The sequence below is a fragment of the Petaurus breviceps genome, unplaced genomic scaffold, assembly GCF_028583685.1.
Source record: "Petaurus breviceps papuanus isolate PSGF00001 unplaced genomic scaffold, PetGlider_PUasm1.0 90654, whole genome shotgun sequence".
Taxonomy (NCBI): domain Eukaryota; kingdom Metazoa; phylum Chordata; class Mammalia; order Diprotodontia; family Petauridae; genus Petaurus; species Petaurus breviceps.
Genome location: NW_027187301.1, coordinates 728692 through 748651, shown reverse-complemented (window position 1 = coordinate 748651; position 19960 = coordinate 728692). Strand labels below are relative to the sequence as shown.

Sequence of the window (19960 nt, the reverse complement as noted above, 5' to 3'; positions counted from 1 at the left end):
AGATTATGTTCAGCTTTGCTGGATAGTCGATCCTTGGTTGTAGTCCGAGTTCCTTTGCCTTATAAAATATCACATTCCAATACCTCCAATATTTCAATGTAGAAGCTGCTAGGTCATGTGTGATCCTGACTATAGTTCCATGATATTTGAATTGTATATTTCTGGCTGCTTACAGAATTTTCTCCTTGACCTGATAATTCTGGAATTTGACTACAATATTTCTTGGAGTTTATAATTTGAGATCTCTTTTAGGAGGTGTCTGGTGGATTCTCTTGATAACTCTTTTACCCTCTGGATCTCGGACCTCAGGACAGTTTTCCATGATGATTTCTTGGAAGATGTTCAGGCTATACTTTTCACTGTGTCTTTCCAGTAGACCAATAATTCTTAGATTATCTCTCCTTGATCTGTTCTCTAAGTCAGTTGTTTTTCCAATGAGATATTTTACATTATGTTCTAATTTTTTTCTTTGGGTTTTGTTTGACTGATTCTTGATTCCTCATAGAGTCATTAGCTTCAATTTAACTTATTCTAATTTTTAATTAATTATTTTCCTCAGTTAATTTTTGAAGTTCCTTTTCCATATATTCAGATTTAATTTTTAGGGAGTTATTTTCTCCCATTAAATTTGGAACCTCTTTTCCCATTTTAGAAATTTTACATTTTAAGGAGTTTTCTTCAGTGAAATTTTTTTTCTAATTTGGCAGTTGTAATTTTAAAATAATTGGTCAATTTATCTTCTACCTCTCTTATTTGACATTTACAATCCTTCTTGAGCTCTTCTAAGAATGCTTCTTGGACTTTGGACCAGTTCATATTCCCTTTTGAGATTTCAGAGGTGTATATAGTGTCAATTATGTCCTCTTGTGAATCTCATTCTTCTTGCTGGCTATAATAGGATTCAATCATTTTCATATTCCCAACTTGTTTTTCCATTGTGATTGCCTATTTCCTGGATTTTAAAGTGAATTTCTGCTTCTGGGATACAGAGGGTTCTGGCCCATGCTTCTTATGCTGGGATCTAGGGACCTGGTTATTGAATTTGTGTTGTGGTTCCTGGGTGTCTAGATTGAGACCAAGTTGTTGTGTTTCCTTGGGGTTACACTGAAGCTCAGAGTGTAAGGTGTGGGGGAGGGGTGGTCTCACTGCTTCAGGATTCCACATCAGTGCCCCTGGGCTAGAGCTCAGGTAGGCTCAGCCACCTGAGAGTGAAATTCAGAAATAAGTTGTCTGAAATGCTGTGACTCCATAGAGACAATACTTCAAGACATCCAGAGAAGTCTTGCCATATTCCAAATAGAAAGCTTAGCTTTCCTGATGGCTCCCCATGAAGTCCCATTTTATCAAGTGGCCTCCTCCTCAGTTTAGATAACCTAACTCCAAGCACAGCCCCTGAGCTGACTTCATTGTGTAGTGGAACCAATTGCAATACTTGATCCTCTTGACAATAGAAGAGTTGAAGCACACACTTGCTGTGGGCTCCCCTCCAATCACTTCTAATACATGTAAAAAATAAATCTAAACAAACTTCAGAGCTACAGAACCCACAAAGAGAGAAAGAGAAATAAAGTTCCCTCTGAAAAAGACCTGGCAGGCCAACAGGAAGGATCTATCACACTAGGCTGGAAGCCCAGTGCAGCCCCACATGAGCTGCATGGTTCCCAGCCCTAGGGTGGCCCTGACCAGTGGCAGGCCTAGTGCAGACTTCATGAGAGAGAATCACCAGCAATTGTGGTGGTTTCCAGGCTTATCAACCCATAAATGCCAAAAAGAAAGTTAAAAGTCAGTGTGGAACTTTGTGGGAACAGGGGGACCAAGAGAAACCAAGATACTATAAAACAGATCCAAACAAATGAAAAAAATAGAAGGCAGTGTGAAATATCTCATTGGAAAAGCCACTAACATGGAAAACAGATCAAGGAGAGATAATTTAAAAATTATTGGTCCACCTGAGAGCCATGACCAAAAAAAAGAGTCTAGACACCATCTTTCAAGAAATTATCAAGCAAAATTGATTGATAATTTATGATTTCTCATATAGTCATTAGCTTCCAATTGCTCCAATCTAATTTTGAAGGAGTTATTCAGTGAATTTTTGAAATTCCTTTTCCATCTGGGAAATTCAGCTTTTTAAGGCATTCTTCTCCTCACTGGCTTTTTGAGCCCCCTTTGCCATTTGATTTAGTCTATTTCTTAAGGTATTATTTCCTTCAGTGTATTTTTGGGTCTCCTTTAGCAGACTGTTGACTCACTTCTCATGATTTTCTTGTATCACTCTCATTTCTCTTCTCAATTTTTCCTCTACTTCTCTTATTTGATTTTCAAAATCCTTCTTGAGCTCCTCCATGGCCTGTAACCAATTCTTATCTTTCTTGGAGGCTTTTGATGTAGGAGTTCTTACTTCACTGTCTTCCTTCTGCTCTATGTCTTGATCCTTTTTGTCCCAAAAAAGTATTCTATCATCTGTTTGTGATTCCATTGATTGTTCATATTGGCAACTAATTACTTGACTTTTGAGCTCTTTGCCACAGTAGAACTCTGCTTCCAGAATGGAGAGATATAAGTCCCAAATTGCTGGGGGTTTTGCAGCTGTCAGAGCTGGGTGCTGTCTCTCTATCCCCCACATGCTCTGGCTCACTGGTCACACAAACCAGGACCACCACCCAAGTCCACAATTCGGATCCAAGCAGGTCAAATTTAAAGTGATTACCCTCTGAATGGTTGCTTGGTCCCCCTACATTCTGCAGAGCAGGAGCTCTGGAAGCAGTCATACGGCAGGGGCTGCAACAACTGCACCTCCTCTGCTTCTTGCCCTGGGGGTAGCAGCTGAACCAGGCTACCCCTGTTCCAACAAAGTTCCACACTGACCTTTTACTTTGTCTTTGGCATTTGTGGCTTGAGAAGTCTGGAAACTGCTACAACTGCTGGTAATTTACTCTTGTGAAGTCTGCTCCAGGCGCTGCTGGTCAAGGCCACCCTGGGGCAAAAACTCATCCAGGACTGAGCTTGGCTCCCATCATATTGCGTTGGACCCTTCCTGCCAGCATGCTGGGCTTCCTTCAGCAGATTTGTTTCTCTCTGTCACTTTGCGGGTTCTGTAGCTTTAAAATTTGTTTAGAGGTCTTTGAGGAGATCTATGAAACTGTTTCTTCATCTGTAAAATAATTGTAGTACAGATCTCAAAAAGTTGCTGTGAGGCTCAGGTAATGTACACAAAGTGCTTTGCAAACTTTAAAGCATTATACAAATTTCAGTGTTGTTACAACCAAGTGGATGCCAATCTATTGGAAAAAATAAAATAGGATTAAGCTAGCAGTAGATATTATTACCTTGGTGATCAGAAAACTCAATCAGAGCTGAATTGTCCTTTGGGAAACACTGGACTTTGGTTATTGGTCCCCCTCCATTATTGGGGTTCTCAAAGAAAAGAGTTATATAACTTTCATTAATATCAGGGGGCAGGTTTTCCACCAGGATGGTTCTTGTCTCCTCCAGAGGTGCTACCAAAATCTTTTTCTCTTGGACTATTTGGTTTTGAGAACAACGATCAACAAACGTCTTTGTATCTATGAAGAAAAACAAAGTGATCATTAATATATTATTGAACCTTTCATTGAGCAAGAAAACTCATTTAAAATATGCTTCATGTAGAGTGGCCATAGTGAAGATGCCTAGGTGAGAATTCACAGTCCTAACAGATCCTGTAGGATGCAGTCCCAGGTCTGGAAGGCGCACACTTCTATGCTGGTGTTGTACTTGGAAGCTCCTTCTGGTTAAGCAGAGTGGAATTCATCTGACAGAGATCACCCACTGACCCTCTAACACTTACTATCCAGTTCAACCATGACTATTTCTTGAATGTTAATTAACAATTACTATTCAATTCAACAAATGTAAAAAACAATAGTCACTATTGTGTAGTACTGTGCTGGGTGCTAGAAGCATAGCATGATAGAAAGGACATAGATGCTGATTTCAAGTCAGGGAAATATACTACTATGTAAATATAAATATAAATATACAACTAGATACTACATAAGTAACTATACAGTAATAAAGTGGGGCAGGTGCCATGAGAGGAGAGGAAGGTGCCATTAAGAGGAAGAGAAGCTTTTCAGCTGAGTGAGTCAGGCAAAGCTTCATGGAGAACATATCCCCTGAGGGGGGCAGCTAGGTGGTGCAGTGAGTAGAGCAATGGCCCTGGAGTCAGGAGGACCTGAGTTCAAATCTGGCCTCCAACAATTAACACAAAAACTAGCCACGTGACCTTGGGCAAGTCACTTAACCCATATTGCCCTCCAAAAAGCAAAAAAAGAAAGTAGCCCCTGAGCTGGGTCTTAAGGAAAGGGAGAGAGTTCAAAAAATAAAGCTGGAAGGAAAGTATCCATGCCAAGATGAGAATGACCAGACCAGAAATACTGAGGTAGAAGTGGTTGGCATGAGACCAGGAACAAAGAATAGTCTGCTTTGGCTAGAAATTGTAGTATGCAAAGTGAATCGAGGAGCTAAAACTATAAAGATAAACTGAGAAAAGTGGAGCTCAAAGGGGGAAACAAACCAAATAATTTTGCTTTGTTGTTGTTTTTCAATCATTTCAATTATGTTGGCCTCTTTGTATCCCCATTTTGTTTTCTTTTTAGGGGGAGGCTGATACTGGAGTGGTTTGACATTTCCTTCTCTAGTTTATTTTTTAAACAGATGAGAAAACTGAGGCAAGCCAACTTAAGTGACTTGTCCAAGGACATGAAGCTCATAAGTGTCTGAGGTCAGAGTTGAGCTCAGAAAGATAAGTCTTCCTGGTTGCAGGCCTGGCACTTTATCCACTGTACCACCTAGCTCCCCCTTGCTATCTATACTAGAGCTCTCCAATTTAGAGAGCTCACTAATTTACATTTGATTTTTCTGCCTCAAACTAGTTTCACAATGGATGGGATCCTCAGGTTCTGGGCTCAAGGATCACTTTCTCCATAAAGCTTTTCATGCTTCTAAAAGTGGTTTCTGGGGCAGCTAGGTGGCGCAGTGCATACATTACTGGCCCCGGAGTCAGGAGGACCTGAGTTCAAATCTGTCCTCAGACACTTAACACAAAGACTAGCCATGTGACCTTGGGTGAGTCACTTAACCCCAATTGCCCTCCCCCCAAAAAAAGCAATAAAAATTGTTTCTTTCACCTTCATTGCACTTTGGCAGAACTTTATACTTACATTGTGGTAAAGTAAGTAGAATGATAGACCTGGACTCAAGGTATATGTCCAAATAGGTCCTCAGACATTAGCTGTTTGACCCTGGTCAACTTACTCTTTGAAAACCTCACTTTCCTCATCTGTAAAATGGGAATGAAAATAAATGCAGAATTTTCTTCACAGTGTGAGGTTCAAGTGAGCTGATGTAAATAAAGTTCTTTTCAAATCTTCAGATATTATATAAATGTCAGCTACTCTCATTCCACACATACACATAGAGCTCATAATGATAAAGTCCTATTTCCTATTAAAACACACCAGAATTTTGGAGTCAAAACAATTTACCTTTCTACCTTGTTGATAAATGCAATAACATTTTTAGGACAGTAGATAAAGAATTGGAACAGATCTTTGAGGCCATAAAGTCCAATCCCCACATTTTATAGATGAAGAAACTAAGTCACAAAGATATTAAGTGATGTGCTGACGATCCCAAAACTAGTATCTCAGATAGGATTTGAATTCAGGTCTTCCTGAGTCCAAATGCAGAATTATATCTACTATTACCACCTAACTATCTAAGTCTTCAAAGAGTTCTCTTATTGAGTGACAGAAAGAGTACTGAAAATGACCAGAAAGGGCATTTCAAGGATGGCTCACTTCTTTGCTAAATAAAATTTTAAGGTATGATACAGACACTATTTGCAGATAAATATTTTCTGATTTTTACTCAGTCTTACCAATGTGTTTCAGAAAGGTAAACACAGCAGTTTGTGCTTCTGGTATGACTTCTACTTCAAAATCTCCTTCAGTACTTGACAAACCACTAATGTTCTCCACCAGCAAAACTAGGAAATACTCATTCTCCAGATCTTGGAGATTTTTGAGTGCAACCAAAGAGGGAACATTTTCAGAGCCTTTGAACACATTCTCTGTATCATTCAGTCTTCTGTCCAATGGAAATTTTGTGTCCCAATATTCTGATATATCTAGTTTTAAGGAAACAAACACATCCATAATGGTGAGCACAAGCAGTCTTGCCAGATTGAGAGGTCATATTGCATGTCCCTCTTTACATTACACTCTAATATTTTAAGTAAATCAGCTAAAAACAGATGTCCTTTATAATTAAAAATAGCAATGAACTTGCCCCGAAAATCCAACAGTCCCTCAGACAAAAACTTTGTGTTAAATGATCAATTTCCAATCAATGAAGTTTTCCCTTCTGCCCACTAGGGGGAGAAAGTTGATTAAAAAGCCAGAATAATGGACCATAGATAATTTCTGAAAAGGAGAAAACAAAACAAAAACAACATCCAGATCTTCTCAGGGAAAGAAAGAGAAACATAGTTGGGAGGAAGGATGTTTTAATGTGTAATGATGAACTAGCCAGTTGGATTGAAATGAACACATTCAGATTCATTTGCTGGTTCTTACCATTCTTGCCTTGTAATCCTAAAACATTCATGTATAAGACTTCTGAAAATCAAGTAAAGAAATGCTGACATTTAATGAGGAAAAACAATTTACTTCCTGTAGGTACATCAGATTAATTTAGGATGAACCTTTACCTTGTTCTTGGGCTCTGTCTTTGATCTTGAATTCCTAAAGGCCAAAAACAAAAACAAAAAACCAATAAGCATTAAGGAGTATTCCTTGACACTGAGAAAACATGTCTGGGATCAGACTAGAATTACCTGCGTGAAATAAATACACTCACATCTGTAGTTACCTAACATCAACAAATTTATAATGCAAGTTAGACATAAATCACACTGTACCTATTCACTGCTCACCTTAAACCTGGAGTACTATGTTCACTTCTGGAGGCCATATTTAAAGAGAGAGTTTGAGAAACTGATGAGTATTATTTGAAAAGTTATCAGAAGGGAAGGGAAGGAAACAGAGGCTACTAGCCTGAGTGAAGGAAACAGGAGTAGGTACTATCTGGAGAAGTACAGGAGAGGTGTGGGCAGGACATGGTCCCCCATACTCTAGGTGAGGCTTCCTGCCAAGGTGACTCATTGAAATACTTAGACAACCTAGTTAAGGTCTCAAGAGACTGAGTAATGATTTTTTTTAAAAAGATCCAATAAAAACTACATTAAATGACTACTTCCTCACCAGAGCTGCATATTAGGTCACCTAATATCCAAAAGCAATAAGAAAAGTGAGCTCCAGCAAAGCCTCTGTGCCCAGTGATGGACCTGAGGCATGCACAGCCTACAAAGTTTTGAGACCAGAGATGAGTAAGGGCTCCCCCAAAATGCCTGGAAATGTCCTGATCTGAGGTGCCAGAAATGACCTTAAATATTCAATGCTCTGAATCTCAAAGATCCAGGGAGGGGTTGGGGAGAGGGTCAGCCTCCAGGAAGTGGGAGTCAATATAAAAACCCAGGTGACCTAGAGATAGACTATGCAGAACAGATCACATGACCCAAAACTCTAACAATGGGATGAAACTGGTAGTAAGCTCTCATTCAGGAATTAGAGCTGGCAAGATGAGAAAATCAAATATTAAAAATAGCCAGTATAAAAATTATTGAAAATCTAAGGATTTCCTCCCAAAAGGAGAGAGTAGCTTTTAAACAACCACCAGCAGAGACTCAAATGAAAAAAAAAATGAATTCTTCACAAAGACTAACTTCATAAATACCTAATAGAAATGAAGCAAGAGACAATTTTAAAATGTTTTTAAAGCTCTGAAAGAAAGAATTGGTAGAGAAAGTAGTAAGTCTTCTCTACATAACAGTTGGTGGCACAGTGGACAGAGAGCTGGACCTGGAATTTGAAAGCCCTGAGTTCAAATATGAACTCAGACACTTTCTAGATAGATGAGTCACTTTACGTCTGTTTGCCTCAATTTCCCTACATGTAAAATGGGGATAATAATAACCTCTACCTCCTAGGATTGTTATGAGGATTAAATGAGATAATTATTTATAAAATGTTTTAGCACAGTCTCTGGCATATAAAGTGCTAAGTAAATGTTACCTCTTATTATTATGAAACACAGAATAGATAAAATAGAAGGCAATATAGACATAAGACAGCTAGATTAGAACAAAATCAAAACACTGAAAAAATAGAAAAGTTATGATGCCTGACATAAAAAAATGGAATTGGAGAACAGGTCAAGGAGAAATAATTTTAGAATCTTTGATCTCCCAAAATAATGATAAAAATAAAATGTCTGGACATCATTTCTCAAGAAAATTCATTTATATGAAAACTACCCCAATCTATAGAACCAGAAATATATTAAAAAAAAGATAGAAAAAATCCACCCATATTTTCTTGAAGAAAACCTAAAAGTAAAAGTCTCAGGAATATTAAAGTCAAAAATTCAAAGAGATTCAGTGGATTGACAGTTAGCAAGTATCAGGTTGGATGTGAACTCAAGTCTTACTGACTATGCTGTGCTTCCTTCTTTGCTCAGCCATCTTGACTGACATGGAAATTTGTTTTATTTTTTATGAATATTTTTGCAAGGGTTCTGTTTTCCTTTTTTAATGGGTAAGAGAAGGAAGAGAAAAATAAATGCTTGTTAATTGAAAAATAAAAGTGTCATTTAAAAAATTGAATTGAATTCAACTAAATTCCCCACAGGAAGTTCTCCATACATGTTCTAAGTTTGAAAATTATAATATTCATTGCTTTTTCCCTTCCCCTAAGTATTTTTTATCACATTTGGTGTTCCTTCATTTCAACAAGCATGTATTAGGAAGCTATTTTGTGTAAAGTAGCTAGGTACTTGGTATGTAAAGAAGAAAATGTTCCTACAATTAAACTTATATTCTGTTGGGAGTATAAAAGAAGAATAAGTAAATATAAAATGTATGCTAAATAAAACAAAGTGATTTTAAGAGGTAAGGATATCTAATACTTGGGAGGAGGAGGGTGGGAATTGGGAAAACTCTTGTCTATGAGGTGGCACCTGAGCTATACCTTGAAGGAAGACAGGGATTCTAGGGGGCTGAGAAAGACCCAGGAATGTTCCCTCCATGACATTATTCTAGCTTCTTAACCCCTTTAAGCACTTGCTTTTTTTGACATGGTCAAGAATTCTCACTTTTCCCTTTCATTTCTTTCTTGTACTTCCAAGTAGTGAATCCCTGCCCAAATGCCTGAAAAAAAAAATATGCTGTTTCCTTTTTGATCATATGTAAGATATATTTACTTCTGTTGGGGTTTCTTCTTCATTGCCTTCATCCACATTCTTTGCTGTAGGCAGTCTGACAGTGAGCTTCAACTTTTCTCCTCCTGGTAATTCTAACTCATGGTTCTTTCTCTCCAGGACTCGTTGCCCGGCTGAAAAATATCAGTGAAACCAAGATTATGACATGGTGATCTTTAAAAGGACAAATGTACTGGTTTTAAACCCTGTTTTGTTGCTATCTTTTGCTTTGCTATCAGCTATATTTCCAAATATCATTCCCCTTCCCTTGTCCAGTGAAACATGCCTAGTAACAATGAATGAAAAATGAAGAGGGGAAAAAGCTGTTTGATAAAATCAACAGTGTCTCATGATATCCACAATATTCTATACCCACTGTGCTCTGTAAAGAAAGGAAGGAGGTACAATTTCTCAACTTTTCTCAACATTGAACTTGGTCATTATTACAAAGGAAATGACATACTAAAATGTCCATACTTTTAAACTTTGGGGTTCTACTTAGGCATATACTCACAAAGTAATAATGATTATAACCAGCATACATTTAGTAGTTACTATATGACAGGCAGAGTGCTAAGCACTTTACAATTATTACATCATTTGATCCTCATAATAATCCTAGGAGTTAGGTGACATTATCATCCCCATTTTACAAATGAGAAAACAGAGGCAAACAGAGATTGAGTGATTGGCCAAGGTCACGCAGTTAACAAACATGTGAATCTGCTTTTAAATTCAGGTCTTCCTGATTAGGACAGCATGTTCAAGCAAGTCACTGATAAAAATGTAAGTCTCCATATATACCAAAATTTTTACAGTGGTACTTTTTGTGGCAGTAAAGACCTGAAAATAAAATGGATGCCTGTTGGGGAAAGAGCAAACAAATTGTGGTATATGAATTAATGGAATATTACTATGCTATAAGAAATGACAAATGTGAGGAATACAGAGAAGCACATGAATTGAGGCCAAGTGAAATAAGCAGAGCCAAGAAAGAAAAGATACACAATGACTACAGAAAAATAAAGTGCAAAGAACAACCATCACAAAAAACTGAAAATGAATGTAGCAAACAGAAGGTATCAGACAAGATGAACAGATTTGAAAGTTACATGTTGAATTTATTAGATTCTCAAGAAGAAAGAGTAGCTCTACATAATTGAATTTCAAAGGTTCATGTTGGCCCCAAAGAAGAGATAAGTGAAGACAACCCGAATCCATTACTTTACAAAGAAATTCAAGTTAAAATAACATCAAGGTTCTACTATGTACCCATAAGGTTGGCAAAGTTGACAAAAAGAAAAAATGACAAATGTTGGAGCTGATGTGAGAAAACAGACATATTGACAGTATTGGTGGTACTGTGAATTGGTTCAGTTATTCTGGAAAGCAATATAAAATTATGTTTCTAAAATCACTAAACTGTGCATCTTTGACCCAGCAACACAACTAACCCTACACAACAAAGATACCAAAAAAAGAAGAAAAGAGCCATTATACACAAAAAAATATTTATAGCAGATCTTTTTTGTGACAAAGAACTGGAAACTATGAAGATATACATCAACTGGGGAAAAGGTTGAACAAATCATGTGTGTGTAGGTGTGTGTGTATATATATATATATATATATATATATATATATATATATATATATATATACATATGTATGTGATAGCATAATATTGTACTGTCGAAAATGATGAAAGGGAACTAAGTGAGACTTTCAGGGAGCAGAGCCAAGATGGTGGAGTAGAGAAAGCAGCTAAATTCTCCTAACATTTCCCTCCAAAAAACTTTAAAACAACAAGTCAAACCAAATTTGAGAGTGGTAGAACCAATAAAAGTTCGGGGTGAGAAAACTTCAGCCCAAGACAACTTAGGAGGTAAGAAGAGGTCTATGATGTTAGAGTGGAGGCTGACCTAGAGTCTACATGGCAGCAACACCAGAAATTTTGGGAACTCTATCAGGGGATCAGGACACTGGTCAGAAAGATTGCTAGCATTATGTTTAAGATAGGGTTCTTTTTAGCAACTCCATTGCCTATACCCACTTCTGGGTCACAGTTCCAAGGAGGAGAGCAGCACATGCTATCTCAAGGGCACTGAGGAACAGTATGGCTTTCAGGTGCAAGAAAGAAGTGAGTACATCTCTTCCTGAATTACACCACTTTGGAAGCACCAAAACCTCCCACACTCCAATATGAATTCTAAAAATAGCAAAATAAAAAAGCCTGAAGATTGGGATAGTGCCCTGACCCCTCCACACTGTGAACAGAGCCCAATTGTAATATCAAATTCAAACTCAAGAAATAGACTGGGAAAAAAAGCAAACAACAAGAAAAGAGCCCAACCAAAAAAACCCATTATGGTGACAAGGAAGACCAAGTCAGAAACTCAGAAGAAGACAATGATGTCAAAATACCTATAAGCAAAGCCTTAAAGAAAAATGTGAATTGTACACAAGCTAAACAAGAATTCTTGAGTTTAAACATAAATACAATGAGAAGTAGGAAAAACCGAGAAAAGAAATGAGAGCAATACAGGAATGATAACTTGGTAAAAGAAGTACAAAAAATAATGAAGAAAATAACACTTCGAGAGAGAGAGAGTTAGCCAAATGAAAAAATAGGTTCAAAACTCAGTGAAGAAAATAATTTCTTTAAAATTAGAATTGGTCAACTGAGAAGTGATGGTTCCATGAGACATCAAGAAAGAGTAATGATAAAATAGTTTCAGATAAAACTGGGAAAACTTATAAGTACTGACAGAGAATGGAATAGAATTAGGTAATATAATTAATATGATATGATATAATATAACATAACATAATATAATGTAATATACAATGTAACATAATGTAAAGTAATGTAACATAATGTAATATAATATACAATGTAACGTAATGTGATGTAACATAATAATATATAACATAATAATTTATACAATAACATTATAAGGAAAAACAACTCTGAAAGAGTTAAGAATATTAATCAATACAATGACCAATCATGATTCCAGAGGGCCACCCCATGAGAGAGATGAAGGACTCAAGTTTCAAGATGAAAAAAATTTATTTTTCAGGCAAGAAGAATGCAGGAATTCATTTTTCTTGAACATGCCTATCTGTTACAAAGGTTTTTTTTTTTCCTTTCAGTTTGGAGAAAGTTGTGAGCCAAAAAAGAAAAAAAGAAAAAGAAATAAAAGAGAATTATTGAAGGAAATCCAGAAGGAATCACAGACAAGCAGAATAGGTTTGAAAGTTACATGTTAAATTTCATGCACAATCTCTTTTCTGTTCTACCATGCATATGGAAATGTTAGTTTTAGTGTTTGTTAATAGCATATTTTTTTTAAATTAAAATTAGACCTTCATAGTTGCAGGTCAAATAGTTTTTCCATTCTCTTATTAGCTTTCCAATATGCTTCTCACAAAGACTATGTCCAATCTTTCCTTTTCTGGAACCAACCCTCAGCTCTATCTTGATTCCCACTCCCTCTCTAATCTTCTTCATTCCTCAGCTCCACCTTGAAATGTCTATGAATTCTCCCTCTCTCTCCTTCTTTCACCTTTGGTCTCACATTGTAAACAGGACCTCCTGATCCCTCCAATCTCCTTTCAACCTTGTTCCATTCAACACTTTGACTTTGTCCTTCATCTTCAGTTTCTCCCTATATGTTGCCTTGTTTTCCTTTGTCAATAAATATGCTATTTTGCCCTATGCTGCAAGAAAGAAATAAACAGAAAACTTTCACCTTGATTCTATTATCTATTCAAATGATTATCCTCTATCTCTCCTTTTAACTGTTAAACTTTTGCTTGAGTAGGCTATCTCTAGTCTCCATCTTTTTATACACTCACTTTTCAATATAACTTCCTGGTTTTATTTGTTTGTTTGATTTTGGAAGGGGAAAGGCAGAGCAACAGGGAATAAGTGACTTGCCTAAGGTCATAGGGCTAGTAAGTGTTAAATGTCTGAGGTTGGATTTGAACTCAGGTCCTCCTGACTCCAGGGCCAGTGCTCTATTCACTGCACCACCTAGCAACCCCATAATATGGCTTCCTACCCCCCATTGTACTGAATTTGCTCTCTCTGGGTTTGCCATGACTTCTTTAAAAAAACAACAACAATATTTTAATTTTTCCAATTACATGTAAAGATAGTTTTCAATATTTATTTTTGTAAGATTTAGAGTTCTTAATTTTTCTCCCTCCCTTCCCTCATACTTCTCCAAGATGACAATCTGATAAAGTTTATACATGTGCAATCATGTTAAACATTTTCTACATTAGTCACATTATGAAAGAAAAAACAGAACAAAAAGGAAAAACCATGAAAATAAAAAAAGAAAAATGAAAACAGGATACTTTAGTGTGAATATCTGACTCCATAGTTCTTTCTCTGAATGCTGATTGCATTTTCCATCATGATTTTTTTTGGAATTACCTCAGATCATTGGTATTTTTGAAGACAGCTAAGTCTATCATAATAGATTATTGCACAATGTTGTTTGTACAATGCTCTCCTGGTTCTGCTCACTTCACTAAGCAGCAGTTCATGTAAGACTTTCTAGGTTTTTCTGATATGAGCTTGTTCATCATTTCTTATAGCACAATAATATGCTATGTATATATTTATAACTATAGAGAAACATATCTAAACTTTGTTGTCACCTTCTGATGGAGGGTTTGGGGGAGGGAAAAAAAGAACAAAGTAAAAAAGTGCACATCAGATTAGAAGAGAAAATTCAGAAGGAACCCAAGAAAAAATGGGCAATTCTCAACTCAAGTTTTATTTATCATATAGACTTTCTTGAAATGAAAATTTATTGTTACATATTTTGAATCCTCTCAAGTTCTGCTGTGCACATGACGTGCCTTTTTTCTTCCTAACTTTGTATTTAAGTTCCAATATTTAAGTTTATGATATGTTTTTCTTTCTTTTCTCTATTCTGTATTTGTGTTTTGGTGTTTGTAACTAAAATAAATTTTTTTTCTATTTTGGAGAGGGGAAGGCAGGGCAATTGGGCTTAAGTGACTTGCCCAAGCTCACATGGCTAGTAAGTATTAGGTGTCTGAGGCTGGATCTGAACTCAGGTCCTCCCAATTCTAAGACCAGTGCTCTATTCGCTGTGCCACCTAGCCAGCCCTAAAATAAAATTTTGAAAAGAAATACTCCTTTACCATTAACTTCACCCTTCCAATGTCCTCCTTTTTCAGTAACCTGACTTATCAAATGGATGATTTTTCTTTCTTTAAAAGAAAGTTTGGGCTGCCCACAGGGGCAGGCAAAGAAGTAACAGTGATGCATGCAGGGGCAGGCCAGGAGGAGGCCTGACCAACAAGCAGGGCAAGTCATCCCACCAACCACAAGGGCCACTACCAGGCCCTTCACCAAAGGGCTGGGACTGGAAAGAACAAGGTAAGAACCAAATCCAGGGCCCCTGTCCAGGATAGCAAATACTCCTAGCACTACCACTCCATAGCCCAGAAATGTTTTTAAAAGCCCCTATCAGGACCTCCAAGGACCAGAATGGCAGAGTGAACACAGCCTGCTCCAACCCTGCCACACCCCAGACCCTGAAAACATGTAACTATTGCCCCAGGGTGAAACCCTCAACAGTAAAGGCTTGGGAACCCTAGAAGAAGGGCATGGCTAGGGCCCTGCCTCAAAATGGGTAGAAAGCAGACTACAAAGACTCTGGAGTTCTACTATCCTCAGAGGGAGGAACCAAACTCAGAGGGAGACAATGTGGATTCCACACTCACAGCTGAAACATCAACAGGGAATGGGCCCCAAGCACAGAAAGTTCTCCTAGATGAGCTAAAAAGGAACTTTGAAAACTAAATGAGAGAGATAGAAGACAAAATGAATAATTCTTTTAAAATCAAAATTGCATAATTAGAAAAACATTATAATGAATAAAACAGCTCCTTAAAAAGAAAAGTGTATGATATGGAAAAGGAACTCCAAAAACTAACCAAGGAAAATGATTTGCTAAAAACCAGAATCAACCAAATTGAAATAAATAACTCTATGAGGAACCAAGAATTAGTCAAACAAAACAACAAGAATGAAAAATTAGAAAAAGAGGTAAAATGTCTCAATGGAAAAATAACTGACCTGGAAAACAGATCCAGGAGAGATAACCTGAGAATCATAGGCCTACCAGAAAATCATGATGAAAAAATGAGCCTGGACAACATTCTGCAAGAGGTCATTAAGGAAAATTGCCCTGAGATACTAGAACCTGAGGGTAAAATAGAAATCAAGAGAATCCACCGGACACCTTCTGAAAAAGATCCCAAATTGAAAAGTCCTTGAAATGTTGTGGCCAAACTCAAGAACTACCAGCTAAAAGAAAAAATACTTCAAGTGGCCAGAAAGAAACAATTCAAATATTGAGGAACCACAGTGAGGATTGCACAGGATTTGGCAGCCTCTACACTGAAAGATTGGAGGCAGTGGAATTCAATTTTCTACAAGGCAAAAGAGCTTGGGTTACAACCAAGGATCACCTCCCCATCAAAACTGAGCATGTTCTTCCAAGCAAAGAGATGGTCACTTAACGATATAACAGATTTCCAGATTTTTCTTATGAAAAAGCCAGAGCTCAATGGAAAATTCAACCTCCAATTACGATACGCAAGAGTGACATAGAAAGGTAAACAAGGAAAACACACACATACACACACACACACACACACACACACACACACACCCTGTTATATAATAAGAGCAAACTGCTTATTGAAAAGTAGAGGGTATGAGTATAAATTACACAAAATTACAATTTAAAAAATCTTATTAAGGGCTACAAAGGGACTGCAATGGAAGAAGAGGAATGAATGAAGTGGAAAAGGGTAAATTATGCCACACAAAGAGGCATAAAAACAATATGGCAGAGGAAAAGAAGGGAGGGGGATGAGTATTATATGAGCTTTTCCCTCATTGGTTCTGGTGCAAGGAGGGAATAACAACCAGTTAAGCATAGGACTCTATGGAGAAGAGATGCAAACGTATCATATTAGAGGGAAAGACTGGAGGGAGAGGAGCTTTGCATGAGATTTGCTCCTGTCACTCTTGGTGTGAAGAAGAAATAACACACTTCATTAAGTATCAAAATATCCTACAGGCAGTAGGAGGAGGAAAGGGCTATGAAGGGGAAGGGTGGTTAGTAGGGAGGGAAGAAGTAAGGGGGAAGGGGAGGAGAAAGAAGGGGGACTGATAAGGGAATACTGAGGGAGGTAGTGGTCAAAAGGAAAACTCTTAAGGAGGGGAAAGGAGAAGGGGAGAAAAAATATGAGCATTAACAGATGATGGAACAGGATGGAGGGAAAGAAATAAATAATAATAATAACTGTGAATGTGAATGGAATGAACTCTCCCATAAAACGGAGGCAGATATCAGAATGGATTAAAAATCATAATCCTACAATATGCTGTTTACAAGAAACACATCTGAAACAGAAGGATACACACAGAGTAAAGGTAAAAGGCTGGAGTAATATCATGCCTCAGATAAAGTAAAAAAAAGCAGGGGTAGCAATCCTTATCTCAGATAAAACAAAAGCAAAAACTGATCTAATTAAAAGAGATAAGGAAGGAAACTATATCCTGCTAAAAGGAACCATCAAGAATGAAGCAATATCATTACTTAACATATATGCACCAAGTAGTATAGCATCCAAATTCCTAGAGGAGAAGGTAAGGGAATTAGAGTAAGAAATGGATAGCAAAACTATACTAGTGGGAGACCTTAATTTCCCCCTCTTTGAGCTTGATAAATCCAACCTCAAAATAAACAAGAAAGAAGTTAAGGAGGTGAACAGAATTTTAGAGAGGGTAGGTATGACAGATCTCTGGAAAAAACTGAATGGGGATAAGAAGGAATATACCTTCTTCTCAGCAGTACATGGCACATATACAAAAATTGACCATGTACTAGGACATAAAAACCTCACAATTCAGCACAGAAAGGCAGAAATAATAAATGCATCATTCTCAGATTATGATGCAATAAAAATCATATGAAATGAAGGGCCATGGAAAGACAGACTAAAACTAACTGGAAACTATTTAATCCTAAAGAATGAGTGGGAAAAACAAGAAATTATAGAAACAATCAGTAACTTCATTCAAGAGAATGACAATAATGAGACAACATACCAAAATTTGTGGGATGCAGCAAAGGCAGTTCTTAGGGCAAGTTTTATATCCCTGAGTGCATACATGAATAAATTAGAGAAAAGAGAGAACAATGAATTGGGCATAAAATTGAAAAAGCTAGAAAAAAAAAACAAATTGAAAATCCCCAATTAAATACTAAATTAGGAATACTGAAAACCAAAGGAGAGATTAATAAAACTGAAATTAAGAAAACTATTGAATTAATAAATAAAACTAAGAGCTGGTTTTATGAAAAAACCAATAAAATTGATAGACCCTTAGTCAATATGATAAAAAAAGAAGAAAACCAAATTATGAGCATCAAAATTGAAAAGGGTCTACCTACCACCAATGAAGAGGAAATTAAAACAATAATTAGGAGTTATTTTGCCCAGTTGTGTGGACATAAATTTGACAATCTTAGTGAAATGGATGAATATTTACAAAAATATAGGTTGCCCAAATTAACTGAAGAGGAAGTAAATTACTTAAATAACCCCATCTCAGAAAAAGAAATCGAACAAGTCATCAGTGACCTCCCTGAAAAAATCTCCAGGGCCAGATGGATTTACTAGTGAATTCTATCAAACATTTAAAGAACAATTGATTCCAATACTCTACAAACTATTCAAGAAAATTAGTGAAGAAGGAGTCCTACTAAATTCTTTTTATGATGCAAATATGGTACTGATATCTAAATCAGGAAGAGATAAAACAGAGAAAGAAAATTATAGACCAATCTCCCTCATGAATATAGATGCAAAAATTTTAAATAAAATATTAGCAAAAAGACTACAGCAACTTACCACAAGAATAATACACTTTGATCAGGTAGGATTTATTCTAGGCATGCAAGGATGTTTTAATGTTAGGAAAATCATCAGTATAATTGATCATATCAACAATAAAACTAGAAAAAACCACATGATTATCTCAAAAGATGCAGAAAAGGCTTTTGACAAAATACAACATCCATTCCTATTAAAAAAAAAACTAGAAAGAATAAGAATAAATGGAGCCTTCCTTAAAATAATAGGTAGCATCTATTTAAAGCCATCAGCAAGTATAATATGTAATGGGGAGAAGCTAGAAGCATTTCCAATAAGATCAAGGGTGAAACAAGGATGTCCACTATCACCCCTCTTATTCAGTCTGGTACTAGAAATGTTAGCAGTAGCAATAAGAGAAGAAAAAGAAATCAAAGGAATCAAATTAGGCAAAGAAGAGACAAAGTTATCACTCTTTGCAGATGATATGATGATATATTTAGAGGATCAAGTGCAAAACTACTTGAGACAATAAATACATTTGGCAAAGTTGCAGGATATAATATAAACCCATAAATCTTTGGCATTCCTGAATATTTCTAATGAAATCCAACAGCAAGAGAGAGAAAGATAAAACCCATTTAAAGTTACTGTAGACATTATAAAATATTTGGACATCTACCTGCCAAAACAAACCCAAGACCTATATGAACACAACTACAAAACACTTTTCACACAAATCAAGTCAGATCTAACTAGTTGGAAAGACTTCAATTGCTCATGGCTGGGTCAAGCTAATATAATAAAAATGATGATTTTTCCTAAATTAAATTATATATTTAGTGCCATACCAATCAGTTTACAAAAAAAATCCTTATAGAGCCAGAAAAAATAGTAACAAAATTCATTTGGAAGAACAAAAGATTCAGAATATCAAGGGAATTAATGAAAAGAAATGCTAGGGATGGTAGACTAGCTATACCAGATTTTAATCTGTACCATAAACAGCAGCCCTCAAAACTACTTGGTACTGGCTGAGGAATAGAGTAGTGGATCAATGGAATAGATTGGGTACATGAGACTCAGCAGTCAATGACTATAGTAATCTCCTGTTTGATAAACCCAAAGACCCCAGTTTTGGGGATAAGAATTCACTATTTGACAAGAACTGCTGGGAAAACTGGAATATAGTATGGCAGAAACTGGGCATAGACCATTATCTAACACCATGTACCAAAATCAAGGCTAAATGTGTGCATAATCTAGGTATGAAGGCTGATACTCTAAGCAATCTGGGAAAGTAAGGAATAGTTTACATGTCAGATTTGTGGAGAGGGGAAGACTTTGTGACCAAACAAGTATTAGAGGGCATTATGGAATGCAATATGGATAATTTTGATTACATTTAATTGAAAAGCTTCTGTACAAACAAAGCCAATGTAACCAGGATTAAGAGGGAAGTGGAAAATTGGGAAACAATTTTTACAACCTATGTCATTGATAAAGGACTCATTTCTAAAATATACAGAGAATTGAGTCAAATCTATAAGACTACAAGTCATCCCCCAATTGATAAATGGTCAAAGGATATGAACAGGCAGTTTACAGAGGAAGAAATTAAAGATATCTATAAGCATATGAAAAAATGCTCTAAATCACTATT

General features: G+C 36.5%; 1 protein-coding gene across 1 annotated transcript in view; it reads right to left on the bottom strand.

Annotated features, from left to right (window-relative positions):
- LOC138143702 (protein mono-ADP-ribosyltransferase PARP14-like) overlaps positions 1-19960 on the bottom strand; it is a 76749-nt gene that overhangs the window by 47219 nt on the left and 9570 nt on the right. The window contains exons 2-5 of the mRNA XM_069064927.1: positions 9364-9494; positions 6755-6788; positions 5924-6172; positions 3330-3566 (exon numbers count right to left, since the gene is read on the bottom strand). Coding sequence (XP_068921028.1) covers positions 3330-3566; positions 5924-6172; positions 6755-6788; positions 9364-9494 — 651 coding nt within the window. The remainder of the gene's footprint in view (positions 1-3329; positions 3567-5923; positions 6173-6754; positions 6789-9363; positions 9495-19960) is intronic.